At 43.0% G+C, this 19,623-nt stretch overlaps 1 protein-coding gene across 3 annotated transcripts in view; it reads left to right on the top strand.

The window, feature by feature from the left end:
* Positions 1 to 218: 218 nt before the first annotated feature.
* The window catches only part of itfg2 (integrin alpha FG-GAP repeat containing 2), a 43,684-nt gene continuing 24,279 nt past the window's right edge, over positions 219 to 19,623 (top strand). Inside the window, exons 1-12 of one of the 3 annotated variants that reach the window (XM_084345146.1) lie at positions 219 to 589; positions 1,672 to 1,767; positions 1,853 to 1,894; positions 1,977 to 2,154; positions 2,248 to 2,387; positions 2,498 to 2,646; positions 2,735 to 2,829; positions 2,930 to 2,983; positions 3,762 to 3,853; positions 4,338 to 4,455; positions 5,976 to 6,149; positions 10,137 to 10,267. In XM_084345146.1, the coding sequence (XP_084201272.1) occupies positions 494 to 589; positions 1,672 to 1,767; positions 1,853 to 1,894; positions 1,977 to 2,154; positions 2,248 to 2,387; positions 2,498 to 2,646; positions 2,735 to 2,829; positions 2,930 to 2,983; positions 3,762 to 3,853; positions 4,338 to 4,455; positions 5,976 to 6,149; positions 10,137 to 10,204 (1,302 nt within the window). In that variant the 5' untranslated portion in view covers positions 219 to 493 and the 3' untranslated portion in view covers positions 10,205 to 10,267. Of the gene's footprint in view, positions 590 to 1,671; positions 1,768 to 1,852; positions 1,895 to 1,976; positions 2,155 to 2,247; positions 2,388 to 2,497; positions 2,647 to 2,734; positions 2,830 to 2,929; positions 2,984 to 3,761; positions 3,854 to 4,337; positions 4,456 to 5,975; positions 6,150 to 7,979; positions 8,517 to 10,136; positions 10,268 to 19,623 lie in introns of those variants that run through there. The other 2 variants (XM_084345147.1, XM_084345148.1) reach the window with 2 other exon arrangements.

Genomic DNA, 19,623 nt, shown 5'->3' with positions numbered 1-19,623 from the left:
CCTTATTTGATTAAACAACAGGTCCAATCCACATTTAATTAAATCTCAGATTTTTAATAGCGTTTTTAAATACATATCAAAGTCAAACACTTCCATAGAGACGTGTTTAATGTGATTTTTTGGTACCACAATCCTAAAGTTAACCGTTTTAAAGTTTTGCGATTTAGATATTTTTTGTCTCTAATGCTCTTCCGTACTTTCTGCGGTCACGTGCATTTGTTTACCAGGAAGTAGCGTGCGTGCTACCTAGCTGCCTACCTAGCTAACTACTTCACCTTAAAACATAAATATACGCTTTAAAACCACTCGACAAACAGGCATTTTAAACAGCAGCTCATTAATAAGGATGCGCTTTAATGTCGAGCGATGTTGAGGAGGCTAACGTTGATGTTAGCCTCTTAGCTTTTGGGAGCTAACGTCAGCTAAGCTAGCTGTCCACTCAGCGACTGTCCGCTTCAGTAACGGTTGAAACTCGCAGCTAACGTTAGCAGCTATGCGCTCGTTAAACTACGTTCAGCGAGTCAGTTTGGACTTTACAGGGACTCTGTTTCCTCATGCGATCTGCCTGGGAGACGCAGACAACGACTCGGTAAAGAAAGCTTTGTTAACTTTTTATTTGTTTTGGTTTTATCTGCTCACAGCTGCCCAGTGTTACATCCTGAGTCTGTTCAGAGTAACGTGACAAACAAGCCTGGGAAAGGATGCAGGTTCAGTGCAGACTTAAATTATAATGTTTACACTATTAATGAGGTCATAATTCAAACTCAGAAATAATTGTCTTTTCCATAACTGAATAAACAAGCTGTTCAGAGAGGAAACAGGACAGTTTGTTTATTTCGTTTACTACACTACATAGTGCACCTTTAAAGTATTTACAGTCCTTCAGTGACAGCACTGCACCCTCCATACGAGGTGCCTGTTTATTTCTTAGTCTGTTGTATTTGTTATGGTAAAGAAAATGTCTCTGCAGAAACTCTAGATCTTGTTGAAGTTTACTTTTTGTGTACTGGACAAGAACTAGACTTGGTTGTGATGTTAATTCTGTGCAAATAGAATGCAAGTATCTTAACCACATCTCAAATCAAGGACAAAAAGACATTGAGTGCAAAATATATATTCAAATATTATAATATACAAATAATACAATATATCAAAGTTCGTGTCAGCAAAGCATTTCTATTTCTACTGTGTGCTTGTCTAAATAAACGAATGACTTTACAAAGGCATCTAAGAAAAATTTGAATATCATGGAAATGTGCTTTTTTCCCCCCAGAACTTAATTCAAAAAGTGAAACTTTCATATATTATAGATTCATTACGAATATGGCTTACAGGTCATGAAAATCAAAAGTCCAGACTCAATGATAAGTAATCAAGCCCAGCAGATTGATAAGCTAGGCTGACATATCAGCTGATACTAGTTCATTACAGATATATCTGTACCACTGTATGTTATAGCTGATAAATGACAAGAAAGACATGTTATCTATAGTTTGTCCACCAGAGAGCACCAACAACGTCCTTTACACACTTGGATTTGTTAATCTATCAGAAATCACACCAGTATTGTGCTCAAACTTTCTTTATAAATCTGTCTGTCTCACATTATTAGACTCATAACATTTGTTCCACATCATATCAAAGTTAATCTGCGTCTCCATTTAACTGCAGCTGAACGAGCTGGTTGTCGGGGACACCAGTGGAAAGCTGCTCGTGTACAAGAATGACGACTCCAAACCCTGGATCACCAGAACCTGTGTGGGCATGGTCAGTACAAACACCTGAAAACGCTCGTAATCTCATCGTGAGATTGTTTCTCTTACTCATCTCCTGATTTTTTTGATTTATCCAGCTGACCTGTGTCGCAGTGGGAGACGTCTGCAACAAAGGAAGGGTGAGTTATAAAAAAATGAATGATCCGCAGCAGTGAATCAGAATATTCTGGTGGTTGAGAGTGTTTTTGTTCCGTCTGACAGAACTTTGTGGTCGCTGTTGGAGCTGAGGGCTGGTTTCACCTCTTCGACTTGACAGCTGCCACCGCGAGTAAATCAGATTCATCCAGCCAGCATGAATTCACATCCTTTGAAGATCAGAAGCCTCTTTTCACCCAACACATTCCCGCCAACACCAAAGTCATCCTGATCAGTGATATCGGTAAATCCTGGCTCCGCTTTCTCACTGCTGTACATCCATCCTGTGTGTTGAGCTTGTGAGTTTGACTGCGTGGCGTGCACGTCTGTACCGCAGACGGCGATGGGCGCTGTGAGCTGGTGGTGGGCTACACAGACCGAGTGGTGCGAGCTTTCCGCTGGGAGGAGCCGTCAGAAGGTTCAGATCTGGGGTCCGGACAGCTGGTCCTGCTGAAGAAATGGCTGCTGGAGGGGCAGGTAGACCTCAGACCAGCAACTTGGAAGCCCTTCACTGATTATCTGACATGTAAGCTCATCATCTTATTAATCTAAACTCTGAATGTTTAATAGTAATGTCTGTGGTGCAGGTGGACAGTTTGTCAGTGAACCCGGGTCCAGAAGGTTTACCAGAGCTCATGGTGTCTCAGCCGGGCTGCGGTTACGCCATCCTGCTGTGTTCCTGGACACAACATGACTCCAGCGGCTCTGGAGAAGAAGCCCCTGCCACCCCCGGGAGGTAGACAAACTATCACTGCTGTGAAATAAAGTGACAGATGATCAAATATAAGAAACTCTGATCGTTTACATGTTTTCTTTGCTCGCAGCGAGGGACCCTCCAGAGATGTAGTTCTCCATCTGACCACCGGGCGGATACACAACAAGAATGTTTCCACTCATCTGATTGGCAGCATCAGCAAAGGTACCAGAGAAAACCTGAGTCCGCTCTGTTGTTGTTTACTCTGAACAACACGTCGTATTCTGTAAGTTACTCATAAGTTATATTTAATGTTTCTCAACAGGTTCAAAAGAGGAATCTTCTAAATGTGGCCTGTTTGCTCTCTGCACTTTAGATGGTGAGTCATGAGTATTTTGGATGTGATGTTTGGCTTCGATTGTCTGAAAATTGACCATTTAGGTGCCTGAATGTTGCTCTTAAAGTTGTACACTCTCTGTATTACTATATATTATTTTCCCCACGTGGATCCATGTAGTTCTGACGATGCAGGTCATCAAAACTGTCCAATCACTGCGTTTCTTGTTAATCTGTAACGCCAATGTGAACGAACTGGACCAGAACTAAATGCCACCTGATCAGTCGACACAATGTATTTACACGGCAGGTATAAAGTGCCATATGTCGCCTGTATAATGCAGTAGCAGCACGAACCCTTCAGCATGTGTCGGTGGCTGCCGGCCAATGTTGACGCTCCTCCTGGCAGACGGCTCTCGGAGCAGCTGGAGAGTCCATCAATATTTAAAGAAGAGAGGATCTTCGGGGATTATCGTCACTGAAGCCTTCCGGCTGCCAACATTTTACTCTCATAATCTCCCTCCTGTCGACACCCCGATGTGCGAACACAGAGAACAGAAATTAAAATACCATTAGAGGCTTTTTGAGTTATATCCAACAAACTATTACTGGCTGGATTTCAGTTTGTGTTTGTCGAGGACGTCACAGTGTGAGGAAGATTTCAGAGCAGCATCGACTTTCTCACCTTCTTGGAAACAAGACGTTTATTATTTATAACTGGACTGAACTCAGAGTTATTTATAATAAACTTTTCATTGTTTCCCTTTTCATAAAAAGTCTGTTCATGACCCATATTAAAAACAAACCTCTAAATGTTCCAGGTACCCTGAAGCTGATGGACAGCTCAGAGCAGCTGCTGTGGTCCGTCCAGGTGGATCATCAACTGTTCGCCCTGCAGAAGCTCGACGTTACTGTGAGTCTTTGTTTTTAATTATTATTAATTGATAGAAGTATTTTTTATTCATTTTTTGCATTTTTCTTTGTCTGGAAATGCAATATTTTAGATATTAAGATGAATAAATAGATGAAGATGAAATAAATTTCACATAAAAACAGATAAAACAGATAATTTCCAGTCAGACTTTTTAATCTGTGTTTTGGTGCTGCAGCTCACTGTTCTTTTGTGGTGGATCCTCTTTCCTCCTTCAGATTTGTGTGTTTCCTTTCTGCTTCAGTCTAAAAAAGCCACTTCAGAGTGAAGTGGCCAGTTTTCACAAGTGTTACTGTATTTAAATGTGCCTTTGTCGGGTTATTATTACCAGTATCGGCACCATCGCGCTGTATTTCCTCTAAAAGTTACTGTATTTTCATTGAAAACATTTTTTTAAAGTGTAATAAAATCAGCACTATATCCATTTATTTAGTGGATGATGGCGAAGATGTGTGTTTGCTTGCAGGGAGACGGCAGAGAGGAGGTGGTGGCGTGTGCCTGGGATGGTCAAACCTACATCATCGACCACAATCGGACAGTCGTACGGTTCCAGTTCGACGAGAACGTCAACGCCTTCTGTGCTGGTGAGGGACTTCATACTTCACCCCCAAACTGTCTCATGCATTAGCTTAGCTTAGCTTAGCTTAGCTTAGCAGAAAGACTGTAAAACAATGGGAAACAGCTAGCCTTGTTCTGTCTATAGGTTGAAAAGACACAAGTGCCTCTGAAGCTCAAATATTCAACATGCTAACGAGCTAATCAGCTGGAGATACAGGCTTCCCTTCTGCAGGCACAATCGATGTTCCTGTATCAACCGAGCTTCTTAACAGCCAGAAATGAACGTGATGGTTCTGTCTTTTAACCTGATGTACGTTTGTACCGCATGTTGTTTTTTATTGGATGTCTTTTTTGTGCTGCAACTTCTTCCCTATCTCCGAGACAACTTTCTCCCTGGTGGAGACCAATAAATAAAGTAACCTTGACCTTAACTTCTTTCAAAGCGCTTCTGAAAACCCACTTTTTCTTTTTGCTTTATGTGAAGTGATCTTTTCATTCCCTCTGCTGCTCTCAGTCTACGTGTTCCTCTCATGTGACGTCCTCTTCTTACGTCCTTTACTGCTTTTGTTTTATCTATTTTATTATCCTTTATTCATTTTACAGCTCCGAATCTTTTTATCTGTTCTGAAGTCACCTGATGTGATGTCATCTTCGTATCGACCTTTATTGATTTTATTCTTTTATTTATCTCTGTATTTGCGTTTTGTCTGTGATTTTGCTTGTTTTATTGCTTTCATTCCTTTTACATTTATCCCTCAGCTTCCTTGCGTTTGTCTCGACTGCTGAGTGTTTATTCTGTAATATTGTCTTCCTGAGTTTCCTGCTTGTCAAAGCACCTTGTAAACTCTGTTTTTAAAAGTGCTATATGGATAAAATGTATTTATTTTATTTAAAAAGGTGATGGCTCCCCTGAGTGGCCAGAAAAGTAGTTAATGCAGATTTAACTTACTTCAGAAATAACTCATTATAGCTTCTCTCAGCATTCTTCTTCTTTTTGGCTGCGTCACATAGTTTTATCGCGGCCCGACAGTAAATATCTCCGTAAGCTTCCTTGGATGGTTGAGTGGATACACGGCTGTCACCAGCAGGTGGCAACGTTGAGCTTCATGCTCCCCCGGTCTTCATACACTCCCTCTCCTCCTCTTCAGTTTGTCCTCTCACATCTTTATGCAGTGTTTGATCAAGCCACAGTGAATTTGAGGGAGCTAATATGCCATGTACAGCTGCAAGTGGATTAGAGAAAGAGAGAAGAGACTTTGTTTGATCTGCCTGTTTCCACTGTGGACTGTTTCTTTGCACCTACCGAGTCCCCCCCCTCCATCCTCCGTCCCCTCTGCCTGCTCTCTGTGATCATTAAGGCAGATTAGATTGGTTTCTGTTTTTGTGTGCATGCTGGCTCTGCTACAGGGGAAAATATTAGCAGCCGGGCAGCAGAGGATCGCTGATGTGTTCATCTGTATTCACACAACACGCCAAACCACAGCATGATGAGGAAAAGCTTCCTGTAATAAATGCGGTGTTGTTGCTGTTTCTTGTGTGTTCGCAGGTCAGTACACGTGTAAGGAGGGTAAGAACGGCCCGTGTCTGGTCTACGTGAGCTTCAGTCACAAAATCTACGTCTACTGGAAGGTGGAACTGGAGCGCATGGAGTCCACGAACCTGTTGAGGGTCCTGGAGGAGAAACCGGAGTTTAAGAGCCGCCTGAGGGAGCTGGGAGTCGGTGAGTACGCCGACGACTAGAGAGCATCCTCCATCAGGTTCACACCGACGCCTCGTCTGTTTGTGGCTGTGATCGGACAACTCGTCTGTTGTAAAACTCAGTTGTGACCAGAATACTGATGAGGAGGGACGACAAACGATCTCCACATGACAGATTTCTACCGCTAACAAGCTCAGGCATGCTCGCAGGTTTAATGGGCCTCATGCACGAACAAGTCGTTCATACAAATAATGAAGGTTGGAGGCACTTCTGCATTGGCTTCACTTCTCAGACCTGGAGGGTCCGCTCGTGTTGTATACAGGTAACATTACACCTGCTGAACATCAACATTTTAGCATTGTCGCTGTGAGCTTGTTAGCATTTAGCTCAAAGCACAGTTGTCCCTATAATTAGAGCCTCACAGAGCTGCTAGCACGGTTGTACACTTTTAGTAGCATCTAATTTTATCTTATTCACAGTCACAGAAAAGCTCTGCTCTGTTGACACATCGTTAGCAGCTATATTTATAGTCCAGAATTGTTTTGAGTCCTCTAACTGCTGAATATGTTGTGTTTTTGTCTGCTGATCTCCAGCAGCAACACTTGAAGCTCTGCAGTGTTAATTTCTTATTTCCTATTAATGACTGGAACTTTGTTATGTTTGGCAAACAAAAGACACAAACACAGGACACCTCAGAAGGCAGGGTGAGAAACAAGGAACTTTAATAACTAAGCTGAGTCCACAGAAACAAAGACGAGAATCCAACAGAGCAAAAACTAAACGAACCGATACAAAAAAGGGAGAGCGGAGGAAGCTGGGCCAAAAAGCAGCAAAACAGAACTAAGGAACAGACGTGAAGAGACAGACGAACTGACAAAGACAGAGAGAAAAACACAGGCTTAAATACACAAGGACTATTTAACTAGTTAAACACTGGTCAACAGAGAAAAGGGGCTGGGAAGAGACAGTTAATCAGACAATGACACGTGAGATAAAGCTATAAAATAAAACAAACTTACCAATAAACGCAGCAGAACTGGAAAACCTTATGTCGCAGTTTAGGGCCCTCAGTTATACCAACGAACAGGTGGCGCTCATCAAGTTGGATCAAGCGATTTACGGTTGAATCTGAGCTGTGTCACTCGTACGAACAAGAGCTACAGAAAAATGATCTACACACATGTACAGGAAAAGGCCCGGGAGGAAATTCAACCAGAAAATCCTCAAATGTTTTCATTTCTGTGTCCAGACGTATATAAATCTGTAGCCTGTCAGTCAACTGGGCTGCACAGTATTTTTAGCGAGGCTGTAATCCCTCAGCACACAGACCACAGGAGCTGAGGATGCTGCTCTCTGACTCTTTCTCTTTATCTCGCTCAGTGGAAAATTGTGTTCCTGCCGTCCAGAGTCTTTCCAAACACAGTCCTCCCGACAAACACAAGGTCTAACCAAGCCGATAACTTGGTTAATCATTACAAATGCGGCACAACGTTTATTTATTTCCTGCTAATTTCTAATTTCTCCCCCCTCATTCCTCGTGCGTTTTCAGCCTGGGTATGTAAAAACGTTGTTACAGGAGAGGGTGAGTCTGATTGAATTATAAAGGAGTCCGTGCTTTTCGGTCTGCATGGATGACCAGCAAGTCAGCCGTCAGAAAAACACTGTGAAACGACTGGAAACTTATTCAGCGAGGAAGATTGATGACGACACACGAACACACGATTGTGACTGCAGGATGAAAACGCAGGTTCCAGCTGATTCTCCTGCAGCCTGCTCTCGGTGGTGTTAGCGTAGCTCCCTGCTGCCTCTGTTAATAATTCAACCTCTGGGCCTGTCGTCTGTCTTTTTCAGTACGATTTCGCAGCCTTGTTGTTACCTAACCCAGTGGTGAAAATGTTCTGATGTAGCAGCCAGGGGACGAGGAAGGAGAGAGGAGGAGAGAGCGAAGAAACAGAGACAAGTGAGGGAAAATGAAAGTGTGAAAATGTGTCGAGTGTGGAGGAAGTGATGGTTTGCTTTGTGTTCGTCCATATGAGGACACATGTCAGATCTCCGTCAACAGAAATTGCTAAGTGTCACTTAAACATACAACCCTTAAATATGCACGACATCAAACACTACAAGTCAAAAAATGAAAGCTGCGTCAGCCGCCTCGCTCTGACCTCCTACAAATGTCAGCAGCGGCTCTCAGTCTCTTCCCTGCTGCTCATTCACCTTAATAACCGGCCTCTCAGTCGGCCCGTCAGTCCTCCATCACAACGTGCGAAGGTTTTTAAATATTGACAGTTCCTCCTGCGTGCCCGCCGGTTTCAGTTTAATCATCAGCTAGTTTCGATTGGGAGAGTGCTGCAGGAGAGAGGTGTAGGGAGCAGTGCCAGGTAAGGAATATTTCATCACACTGGAAGAAGTAGCTGCATTCATTACTGAAGGAAAAGTAATAATGTCAGTGTATATATGAGATATTTGGGTTAGTTTGCATACATGTAAGCAGGACTTTAGTTTGTAGCTAGTGGAGGTGGAGGTAATCTAACTACTTTATATACTGTTGGGTGGTTTAATCTAGAAGGATGCTTCATGTTTTATAAACTGATCTTTCTTTCACTGAATCTAAATGTGCAAAGTAATCAGAAGCTTTAGTTTTCAGATGTTGAATGTGGTGGAGTGAAAAAATACAACACTTCTCTCTAAAATGTGCTGGAGGAGTAGAAAGTAGCAAAAAAATGGAAATACTTACTCATTACTTATTTTTCTTGAATACAGCACTTGAGTAAATGTACTTTTCACCACGAGAAGCTGGTTTTAAAGTGTTTTATGACAATAATGACAATAATTATGACATTTCAGCTCAGACTCTCTAGAACAAGTAGCCCATTAATTAGCTCGAGCAGCGAACTAACATGCAGCTGCTTCGTAGTTTTATAGCTTCATCAAGATCCAAAATAACTTTTAATGTCCTGAATACTATTTAAGGTTTTGGGGAATGAGACTCAACAAACAACTCTCTCCAGAATCGCCTCTCCTCCATTTATTTTCACATTTGTTGTCACATTGAACTAAAACGTTGCCGAACACTTAACAAAAACCTCGTGATAGGACAGAAACATAATATTTATGAAAAGCAGCTGCAGCAGGTGCTATTAAAACTGCATTAGATTCACATTAGGAGGGAGGATAGACTTCGTTACAGCTCTTACAAGAGAACCAGATCAAACATTTAGAAACTGCAGTGCTGGAGGGTAAGGATAATGGTCACTCCTGGTTCTGCAGGTGAAATTACCGTCTTTTGTCTTCCTGTTGCCTGCATATTAACAACATGGCTAACGGCTGCAAATGTACCGCACTGTACCAAGAATTAGCATAATACAGTGCAACAATCATAACTACGAGCATTAGGGGTGGAAATCTGGACACCTTGTGATTTCATTCTGTTTCAGAGGGCTACGCTGTGATGAACAGATGAATTTACTTCAGTTATCTTTGCTCACTCTCACCAAAACCCAAGAAGTAGCTTTGAGTGTAAACACAATGCACATGTTTACAACTGCTATGTTTCTACTTTCCAATGGTCTCAGTCGTAAGTAACACACAGCCCGCTATAACAAAAGTGTTGGAGGTAATCTTAATGTCGAGAATTAGTTTTCACTTTTCTGATTTTTCACATTTCTGCACTGAGAAATGATCTTTTAGGAGGGATTTTAATGCTAACATTAGCATTTAAAGGAGCAATTGGCAAGATATTCGAAGCTGATAGGAGTCTTATTAGTTTTGCATGTATCTGCTCATAAATGTCTGAACAAAATATCTTGGAAATCCATCCAAAAGTTGTTGAGACATTTCAGTCCGGACCAAAGTAGTTTTCACAACAACATTTGTGAGTGCTCGCCCTATCCCTGCTTTCCAATATAGTTTGACTTCAGACCAAAGACGAAGATTTTACTGGCAAGAAAGTCTTCATAAAGTGTCTCGTGTCAATATTCATTTCCACGTCTGTGTTTCTTCCCTCCACAGACACTGAGGACCCGGCAGCAGTGAGATCAGCGGTGGCAAGCGTTCTCTACAAGGATTCACAGACTTAACCAAGCGACACGCATCGACACTGCCTCTGTAAATACTCTGTTAATAAACACTGATTGCTTGTTTCCTGTGCTGCTGCTGGTCTTGTTATTTGTGTCCCCCTGCAGACAGACGTGTCAGGTTCAAGTTTCTGATCTGCTCGCCCGACTTGGCTGTAATCTCAGACGTACACGCCGCCTCTGTCATTAGTATGCTGTCTGCCCCGGTTGTTATTCACGAGGCTGAGAGTCGACGACAGCACGAGGCACAATGCAGAGGGAAACATTATACTGTTTCACCTGCTGTTTTCACCGGTGAGTGTGTGAACGTGCGAGCGAGGAGGATCAGCCGAGGCTTTATGTCGCTGTCAGTCAGCGCTGACAAGCCGATGAAAAGACCTCTCTGATTAAAGATAGTGAGTGCCGCTCTTCTTTTCATCCCCTTTAGTCCCTCCTTTTATCTGCTGTATCGTCTCCAAGACAAAAAGCGCCACAGATCTTACATAATCCAACATTTGTTACATAATGAGATTTACATAGCAGCAAGACGGCAGTGTTTGTCAGCCGAGCGGCAGAGGGCCTGCAGGGCTTTATCGGGGGGGAATCACCCACTGTTCTCCCAACGGGAGCATCCTATAACCACCTATGTACACTGCCTCTCTTATTGTCATGCAATATAGATGAGCTGTGTGTGTTTGTGTGCCTCGGGGTAAACGCAGGCTCAGGTGTCCCGGCAGGCCACAGCCACTCATCTCTTGTTGTGCGTCTGCCCTTTAGAGACGTGCCAGGGGAAGGTTTCCCCCTATAGGAGCGTGTGGCTGCTCTCAGTTGTTTGACTTTTGTTGCCTTCACACTAAAAAGTGAAATCCTCCTCATCACAGTTTAACCGTTAAGTAGGTGGATGTGAATGTTAAGTTGCATGAAAGCGTAGTTTTGTTATTCCAACAGATAACTCGCCAGATGAAGCACCGTCCAAGACTTTTGAACCGTCCACTAATCTAAGATTGTTAAAGTTCACACAAAAATGAAAATTCAGTCCTTATCTACTCGCCCTCGAGCCGGTGGAGAGTTTGGTGACGTTTCATAGTCTACAAAACATTTATGAAGCGTCACAGCAAAACAGTGTTGCAGCATTCTCCTAAACAACTGAAGCAGATGGAGAGAGATGTTTTAAAACGTAAAAACAACGTTATTTATGAAATCTTCACTGTAGCTGCTAAGCTAGAAGCATGGGTATGAGCTCGACCGCAAGCTGTGTGTAAATACATTTCTTCAAATCAATATGGGATCTGGAGGCTTCTAAAGACTTGGATTATACCAGACGAGCTGTATGTTTTGTTTTGTTAGGGTCGAAGCCCCAAACACTGCAGCACGGCTCCCAGTGCCAGCTGGACTAACCTGTCGCCACATTCTCCCTCTGCAGAAGTAGCTCGAGGTCCTGCAGTTTACACTGAGGGTGATAATCTGCTATCAACCTGCGGCCTCTGTCACACCTGTGGGCCTGCAGGTCCGACTCGACAGGTGTGACCTGCGCCGGAGGGCTTGGACCCCTCTGACACCTGCTTGCAGATCTAGCTTTTTGGTTGCAGCACGTTTTGCTGAGAAGCTCCAGAAATGTTTTGTGACTACTTCACCTGACTTTACAGCATGAGGGTTGACCAGATAATCACTGAATTTGTATTTATGGATGAATTTATCCTTTGCTGCAGGGATTTACTCACATCCAGCCACTCGAGCAATATTTTTATATCTGATAAATATCATCAGGTTTCCGTTTACGTCAGAGCAGCGAAACTGCCCTCATTAAAGAGATGAAGGATCTTTAAGTTAGAGCTCATTCTGGAGATTCTTGGACACAGATGAACATTTTAGTCAAAGTGCTTCATCAACTAAAACTTCCCTCGATTATTCTCCTTCTCCTCAGTTTTGATTGGTATCATTTTAATAAGGGAACTCGATAGAGGCTAATGTCTTTTGGCTCGTTGCACCTCGTCAGTGTACATCATGAAAAGAACCAGAGTCCAGAGTATTTTGTAGCTTATGTCATGATTTATGATAACAGTATATCTTCCTGTGTTTTCATGTCAGGTTGTCTGTTAGATTAGTGGCCGAGTCGTGATAAGTTAACCCACTTACTGTTTTTATCAGAAAATCCAAACACGCACAGTTCAGCTGCAGTCTGTCCTTATAAGTGGAGAACATTCCTGCTCAGGAAGCTCAGACTGATTTGTGTTTATGACCATTAATGGTCAAACAGGACCGACAGGCTGATGCATCGCGCTGTTGTTCTTATGGATCCTATCTGTTACACGTGGCTTTAGGTCTCGGCTGTGTTCGACTCAAACAGCCGTCTCCTGGTTCAGCTTTGATTCTCCAGAGAAGACGTCAGAGGGTTTAGTACGTTAAGTCCTCCGGGGCCTCCAGTGATGAATCCTGCGTGACTTTTGCTCCGATATTTTCCCCTCCGAGCACTCAGGCTGGACATAAAACACATCTCAGACATCTGACCCCGCGACATGACCACGGCCTCGTCGTGATCTGACTGACCTTGTGTGGATTTGTGTGTGTGTGTGTGTGTGTGCAGCTATTTAAGCCAAATAATTTCTTGAATTGACGATAAAACAACCCCAGATGGCCCCTTTTTTTTTATTTATTTTTTTTTTTAGCTTCGCCATCTGGAAGTTGGCTTTCAAGAAATATTGCCTCAGGAGAGTTGGTTGTTATCTGACGTGGATCCGTGTAGCATTTCTGTTTTCACATGAAGTTAAAAGGTCATCAGGGTACCAGAGCATATTTCAAGTGGAGAAAATGGCACACAGCGCCCGTTACTGGTTAACATTCAGGGATCAGGAGTTATTGGGATAATTTCAATGACAGTGTTGAGTCTAGATTTCCAAAATAGCCGAAAACTACTTAAGGCTGTCTGGACATAAAGTTTTAACTCAGTCATGTCACGAGCAGGAACAGATTTCATTGGTTTCTTGTTTTTTAGTGGCTAATCTGTGAATAACCTCGTCTTTGCTTGGTAATCCCGTGCATTAGCGTGATATCCTCTTCTTGCTTGCTTATTAGAAGTCCGGCATCATCTTGAATCTCGTTTTTGTCAGTGCAACGCTGAGATTGGTTGATATCTGTCCTGGTTCGGCTGCTACGATTGCGGGATATGTGTCATACAACCACCATCTCTGGCGTTGCCGACTCCTCTTTTCAAAATGCCTGAAGTGATATGTCTTTTTCTTGTAATGTATCTGGTACAGCTGAGGCTGATGCAGGTATTTGCTCATAAACCGAAGTTTTGTACATGAAACGACAAGTATTGGTCGTAAGTAATCCACCTGATAGTAGGTGAGATACGTATCTGACAGACTGGTATTTACAGTCCTATACTTTTCCCCCGCTAGTGTGGCTGAAGGTATAATCAAAGATCAACTGCATGAACATTTGACGTACGCCTTCTTTAATGGAGGGCCACACGCCAATAAAGGCTGTGACATCAACATATACCACGGCTTTAATGTCTATAAAAGACCACTGCCACGAGACATTTCAGTGAGTAATAGACCCATCACGAGGACCCCGTCTATAGAAACTGACAGCATGCAGCCACACTCGCTTTAGGCTGCTCTCCACGCGCTCGACTACCAAGGGAAGCAGCAGCCTCGCTCGGTATCACTCACACACAGCATTTAAATACAATACGAAGCAGCCTGACATTTCCCTTTTCGCCTGCTGCGTCAAAATGGTTGGTCCAACCTTATTTCTGCATGAATAAAAAAGCAAAATTCAAGATATTATTAAGTTTCAGCTTCGTGAAAAGACCTATAATGAGCTGAGAAGAGAAAGAATAATCCAACTTTAAAGAGGCTTTATAGACTTCCTCTCCAAGGTCTTGAAAGTTTAATCTGCTAAAAGAAAAATGGCTGCTTGAAAATGAAGAAAATCTCCTCGCTGAGCTGAACACATACTGACAGCCCAGCCTCTTCCTAAGGCACACATTGCATCCTCCCACCCTCCACAACCTCCGGTGTCGGGTCAGCCGGGTAGTCAGGCAGTCGCCGTCAGCTCTGTAAATACATACAATCTGTTGTCATGGCGCTCGGGTTAGAAAGTTAGAGCGTCCACAAATCAGCGGAGGACGATCTGCTGCTGCTGCTCCGCTGTCACTGTTCCCACAAACTTCTGCATCCTACACAGTTTTATGGGTTATAAAAGATTTGTTGTTTGGTTTTACATCAGGGTGAAAGATCTGAAAGTACAGGATTATTTATCCTCTTTCAACAGATCTGCTATCAAACTTAGATATTTATCAGGCTGCAACAATCAGCCGATTGATCAACTGACCACCCAGAAACTGTTTTGATTATTAATTTAAGGTCATATTGATTTTTTCGTTCTTATAATACTTCTACAGAGTTTGTAGAAGGTGCAGAAAAAAGTATCTTTTTTGGCCTCTATGAAAAGTGGCTTCAGAGCCGGGCGCTCTTCCTCGGGGCTCGGGTACGAGCCCAGCGTATCGTACCGCCCTAATGTTAGCTAGCTAGCGTTATCAGCTAACTGTCAGTCACTTGAGGGGGCAGATGATTCGATAGCTCTGCTTCTGCTGTTTGATTTTGATCATTTTGTCTTTAAACTGTCCATTATGAGTCCAACAGTATTATCGTAATACAATGATGGACCAGTGGACTGCTTTTCAACCTGATGCCTACATTACCCACAATGCAACTTAGCCACTGAGTGACATCACTGGAGGGCATTCCTCAGATTACATGCAGCTTCATCTGGATCCGCAAAAATCTTTATCGTACGTTTTCACATATGCATTTGTACTCCCTGAGACCTGTAAACACACTTTAACGTGTAAAATTGGTGGAGTTACCCTTTAAGTAGCTACTTATGTAACAGTTTAGTTATGATCTTCATCAATCAAAAGACTGATGCGTCCGTATACATGACTATGATTTGAGATGAATATATGCAGCCATTGTGTTTGATTGCACAAACAAACCAGAACACAGCGGCTTGTTATTCATTCACTCACACATTAACACGTCTCACACACCTTGAACACAAAGCTGATGAGTCACAAACTGCAGGGATAGCTTGAATACAGGAGGATAATTATGTGGCGGCTTTGAAAGAAGATGAATCAGGGATTTTTTAGCTAAAGCTCATCTTCAGACCTCGTAACACGGCAGGCGATGTGACAAGTACACCTGAGAGTCTGACGCGATTTTAATGCAGCAAATCCTGAAAGCTCATGATGTACAAGCATAATTACCCAAGAACTGTAGCTCTCTGCAGCTCTACGTGACGGCTTTTCAGAGGGAAGTATTGAGCCTTTTTGCTACATTTATATGACAGAAGAGCTGAAGTCATGTATACAGTGAATAATTAAGATTAAACCAGTGGTTCTCGACCTTTTTGACAAAGTATGTTGTCAGTTCGTCCTGATCCGACTGACCTGTGGACAACACCGCTATTTCAAAAGTCAAACCGTTTGCTGATCTTACACCACTACAGTTAATGATTGGTCAGTCTTGGGCAAAAAAACAGCTTGATTTGAGGAAAGTGAAAGGTTAGAAAAACATCTATATATACCTGATTTACCAGAGATGTAAGTTGCCGGAAAAGCATGAAAATGCACCTTGAAAATGCTTGAAAGGTGCTTGAATTTGATTATTGAAAAGGTGCAGGAACCCTGAATATACCAATTAATATTCCAATCTCTACGGGCACTAGAGGGTTTTGTGATTTAAAGATCCATTTAATACGAACGAGGGGGATTTAGGAGGATCTATTAACTGGAATATAATGTTCCTGTTTCTTTTCATTAGTGTATAATCACAACAAACTATGAATTTGTTGTGTTTTTGTCGTACAGGGTGCTATTTGTAAGCTCGACTTCATCCCTGGCAGCCAACCCAGCTGCAGCTCGCCTCCTTTCTGTAGGAGAAATATTCTCAGTCTGCATGCTGTGTTTTAAAAAATCCTCTGGAATTGATTCTGTACTTCAAACAGACGCAACAAAATAAATCCCGTATGCATAAAAATGATGTGGGATTAATTAAAAACATCCCATTCAGCACGGAGCAGTTTTTATAATCTGACCGTGACAGTGGAAGTTAAAACGAGGCATTAGCCGGTCACATTCGAGGCAACCGCTCCACTGATCAAAACACTGGGTGGGATTTTTTTTTTTTTACAATTTATTGTATAAAAATCAAACACTTTGAGCGCGCTCTGCATAATAAAGCAGCCAGTCAGACTGAAATCCTCTCTGCATCTGCTGCGATAACACCACCGGCTATTAAAACTGGCCTGTCGTGCTGTTCATCCTGCAGCTATCTCCCATCGAGCATGAGGGGATGATGAAACGCGCTGAATTAAGCCTGACGCAGGCGAAATCGGGGAGCGTTAATCAGTGGTGTCACTTCCCTCGGCGGCTTGGATCCGCTGATAAAACGTGATGGAGCTCTGGAGGCTGGGGGTCCAGCTGTCTGTCAGTCAGGATCAGATCCATATTCCCACACCCGACCCCCCCACTGTGCCACAAGGACCGAGCCTGGGCGCTGCATGGGGGCCGGTTATGAAGTATCTGCCCCAAAACAACAGTGGTATTAGTGGTATTCAGAGGTGTAGTTGCAGATTTCAACCGAGCGCCTACACCTCACCTTCCCTTAAAGCCCCTTTCACATTACCTTTACTCTGCCTCACCACCTCTATGACAGTCACAGAGGAGGAAGGGCAGAAAACTTCAACTCATAATGTCTTTGTCGTCTTCTGTTGTTATGTTGTTGTAGTTACTGTGTCTGGCAACTTATATTGAAAATGAAATCACCAAATTTAATGAGGAAATTTAATGAGGTCAGTCTTGCGTACTGAGTCTCCAGTGAACTCCCGCTGGAAAACAGCATCCCTCCCTACGAGTGAGAGTATCTGTGTCTCTCTCCACGACGCACGACGGGTCAGGATCTCAATCACAGCACATTAAACCAGCATCCATGTGATTATAAACAGTTTGCTGGGACATTTTTAGATGTACAGGTGGAAATGCAGTAAAGAAATCACAGATCTCAACGATATTACGTGTACCGTCACGCCTCTTATGGTTCTGCAACAGAGACGACACCTTGGGGGCGGTGTGATGCCGGTGCTGCTCCGTTCAGTGTGAACAAAGAAAGGCGGCGTGGAGGCGAGCCGTTGTTGCAGAGATCCTCTCTCTGAAAAGTAGACTCGGTGTTTGGTTTGTCCCTTCTGGGCTACCATGGCAGTTGGATCATTGAAACTGAACAATCACGTTTTGTAATCACGTGAAAAAGACCAGAAAAATATCCAGACATGGTTGAAGTTTTCCCTCCCAACACATGTTTAAGATTGAGAAAGGATATATTTTAACTTGAACCATGTTTTCCTGAACCTAACAAAGTATTTTTGTTGCCTAAACCGAAACAAACAGCGTCAGAAAACAGAAAGAAATGGCAAATAAAGAGTGAGCTCGCTCTGTAGATATAAGAGACTAGAGGGCAAAATGATCCTACCAATATAATAATTATTAACGCATGTTAATGTCTGTGTGATTATCTCCAGCCAGGAGCTTAATGTTCTCCTTGTCTTGTTACAAACCCTCTCTGGAGGACCGTCCACTCCCTGCCTCTGCGTTACATAACGAGGCCTCAGCTGGTCTGATCAATATTCCCCTCACAATATCCCCAGCTCTCTCTCTGGGGTCCGGGCTTGTGGGTCATCCCACGGAGTTAATCGAGCCTGCAGGGCTGCATTGTGTGTGTGTGGTGTGTGTGTGTGTGTGTGTGTGTGTGCAACCCTTCACCTGATGGAGGGAGGAGAGGCTATTGATGGAGATGAAGGACAAAAAGAGGCAGGAAGCTATTTCTGGTGACAGGCCGAGTAAATAAACAGGCTGTAATGAGGCTTCGGATGGAGCAGCGGACTAAAGGTCTCTGACAGAGGCAGAGTCCTGCTGCCCACACTTGTCTTTCACAGCATCTAATCATGTGAAGTGGAGCAAAAAACCTAAAGTACACTCTTGAAGTACGATGCAAAATAGACTTTCATACAGCGTGTAGGCTTTAAATATCACTTCTACCCATGCTCGCAGTATACTGTAGCTCAAGAGATCACAGTCAGTCGGTCGGTTAGACATCCAATTATTTGGTCAGGACACTCACGGTCCCCAGAGGACGAATCCCATTGACTTGAATGATCCCCTGAACTCTCCTCCAGCTCTACAACGAGCTCCACATTTGTTGTTTTTTTAGTGAAATGTCGCCGCAACAGTTTGATGGATTGTGTGAAATGTAGTAAACACATTCATGATCCCCTGAGGATGAATTATAATCACTTTATTGACAGTCTGACCTTCTGTAGTGCCTCCATCACGTCAACATGTTTACTTGTCATGCTTTCAATACAGTTACCAGTCGTCTATGAAATATTGTAGTATTGTGTTCAATATGTTGAACGTTGTAAACATTACACCTGCCTGTCGTTATAATCGTAGCGTTGTAGTTATGTGTTAGCATACTGACGTTAGCATTTAGCTCAAAGTACAGCCGAGCAGTGCCACTATCACGGCTGTAGACTCTTTTTTATTTATTTTACTTTGAGTTCAAATTACATTAAAGGATTTGTCCGGTGATTTTTCTGCATTATTTATTATATATATACAGTTTACACTCTCACTAGAGCACAAAATGTGTGTTGATCTGCTGCTGAAAACAGTCCTCCACTTGTTCGTTCATTGTTTTCGTCAGATGTATAAAGCTGTGCGTACATCTGACTCTGTTTTGTCACTGTAGAAACGGGCATACATGCAAATGCTTCAATTCCACTCGCACAAATATCAATAAATTGGTGTTGAAACAGGTTTTAAACTCGTGTTTGTAAATCTACACTTGTTAGACAAGGAAGAGCAGAAAACAAGTGCAGTGAAGTTTTACTGGAGCTGTGACAGACGGAAAATATGACACTTGACTGCAATCACGACTCTGCACTTACTGTGTGAAGCAGACACCGCTTTTAATTGTTTCATTATCATTATTTATTGTAATTTCCACTTTCTACTCCTACATCTGACCTTGCTCATCTATAAATACGCTTACATGAGAGGTTAAACAGGCACACAGGTATTGTGTTGTGAGTCTCGGCGGTACAGGAAGGCTCGGGGAGATCACCGTGTTACTGTGCGCGCTCTTTACGCCTCTGGATGGAGATTTATATGAGTCATTCCCTGCTACAGATCAGTGCACCCCCTCTGCTGCAATCTCCAGTCAAGATCTGCCTCCTAAATGAGAATCTCCTCCTCATGCATACTGTATGGGAGGATGAGACACGCTGCTTTATGCAACACCTCTACTGCACAGACAGTCGAGCATCTGCTGCAGCCCGAAGCTCCACTTTAAAGGTCAAAAAGTCGGCGCGTACCC

This window comes from Pagrus pagrus (assembly GCF_965226575.1).
Source record: "Pagrus pagrus genome assembly, chromosome: 23".
Lineage (NCBI taxonomy): Eukaryota > Metazoa > Chordata > Actinopteri > Spariformes > Sparidae > Pagrus > Pagrus pagrus.
Note: the sequence above shows the minus strand (reverse complement) of the source record. Positions and strands in the feature narration are given on the sequence as shown.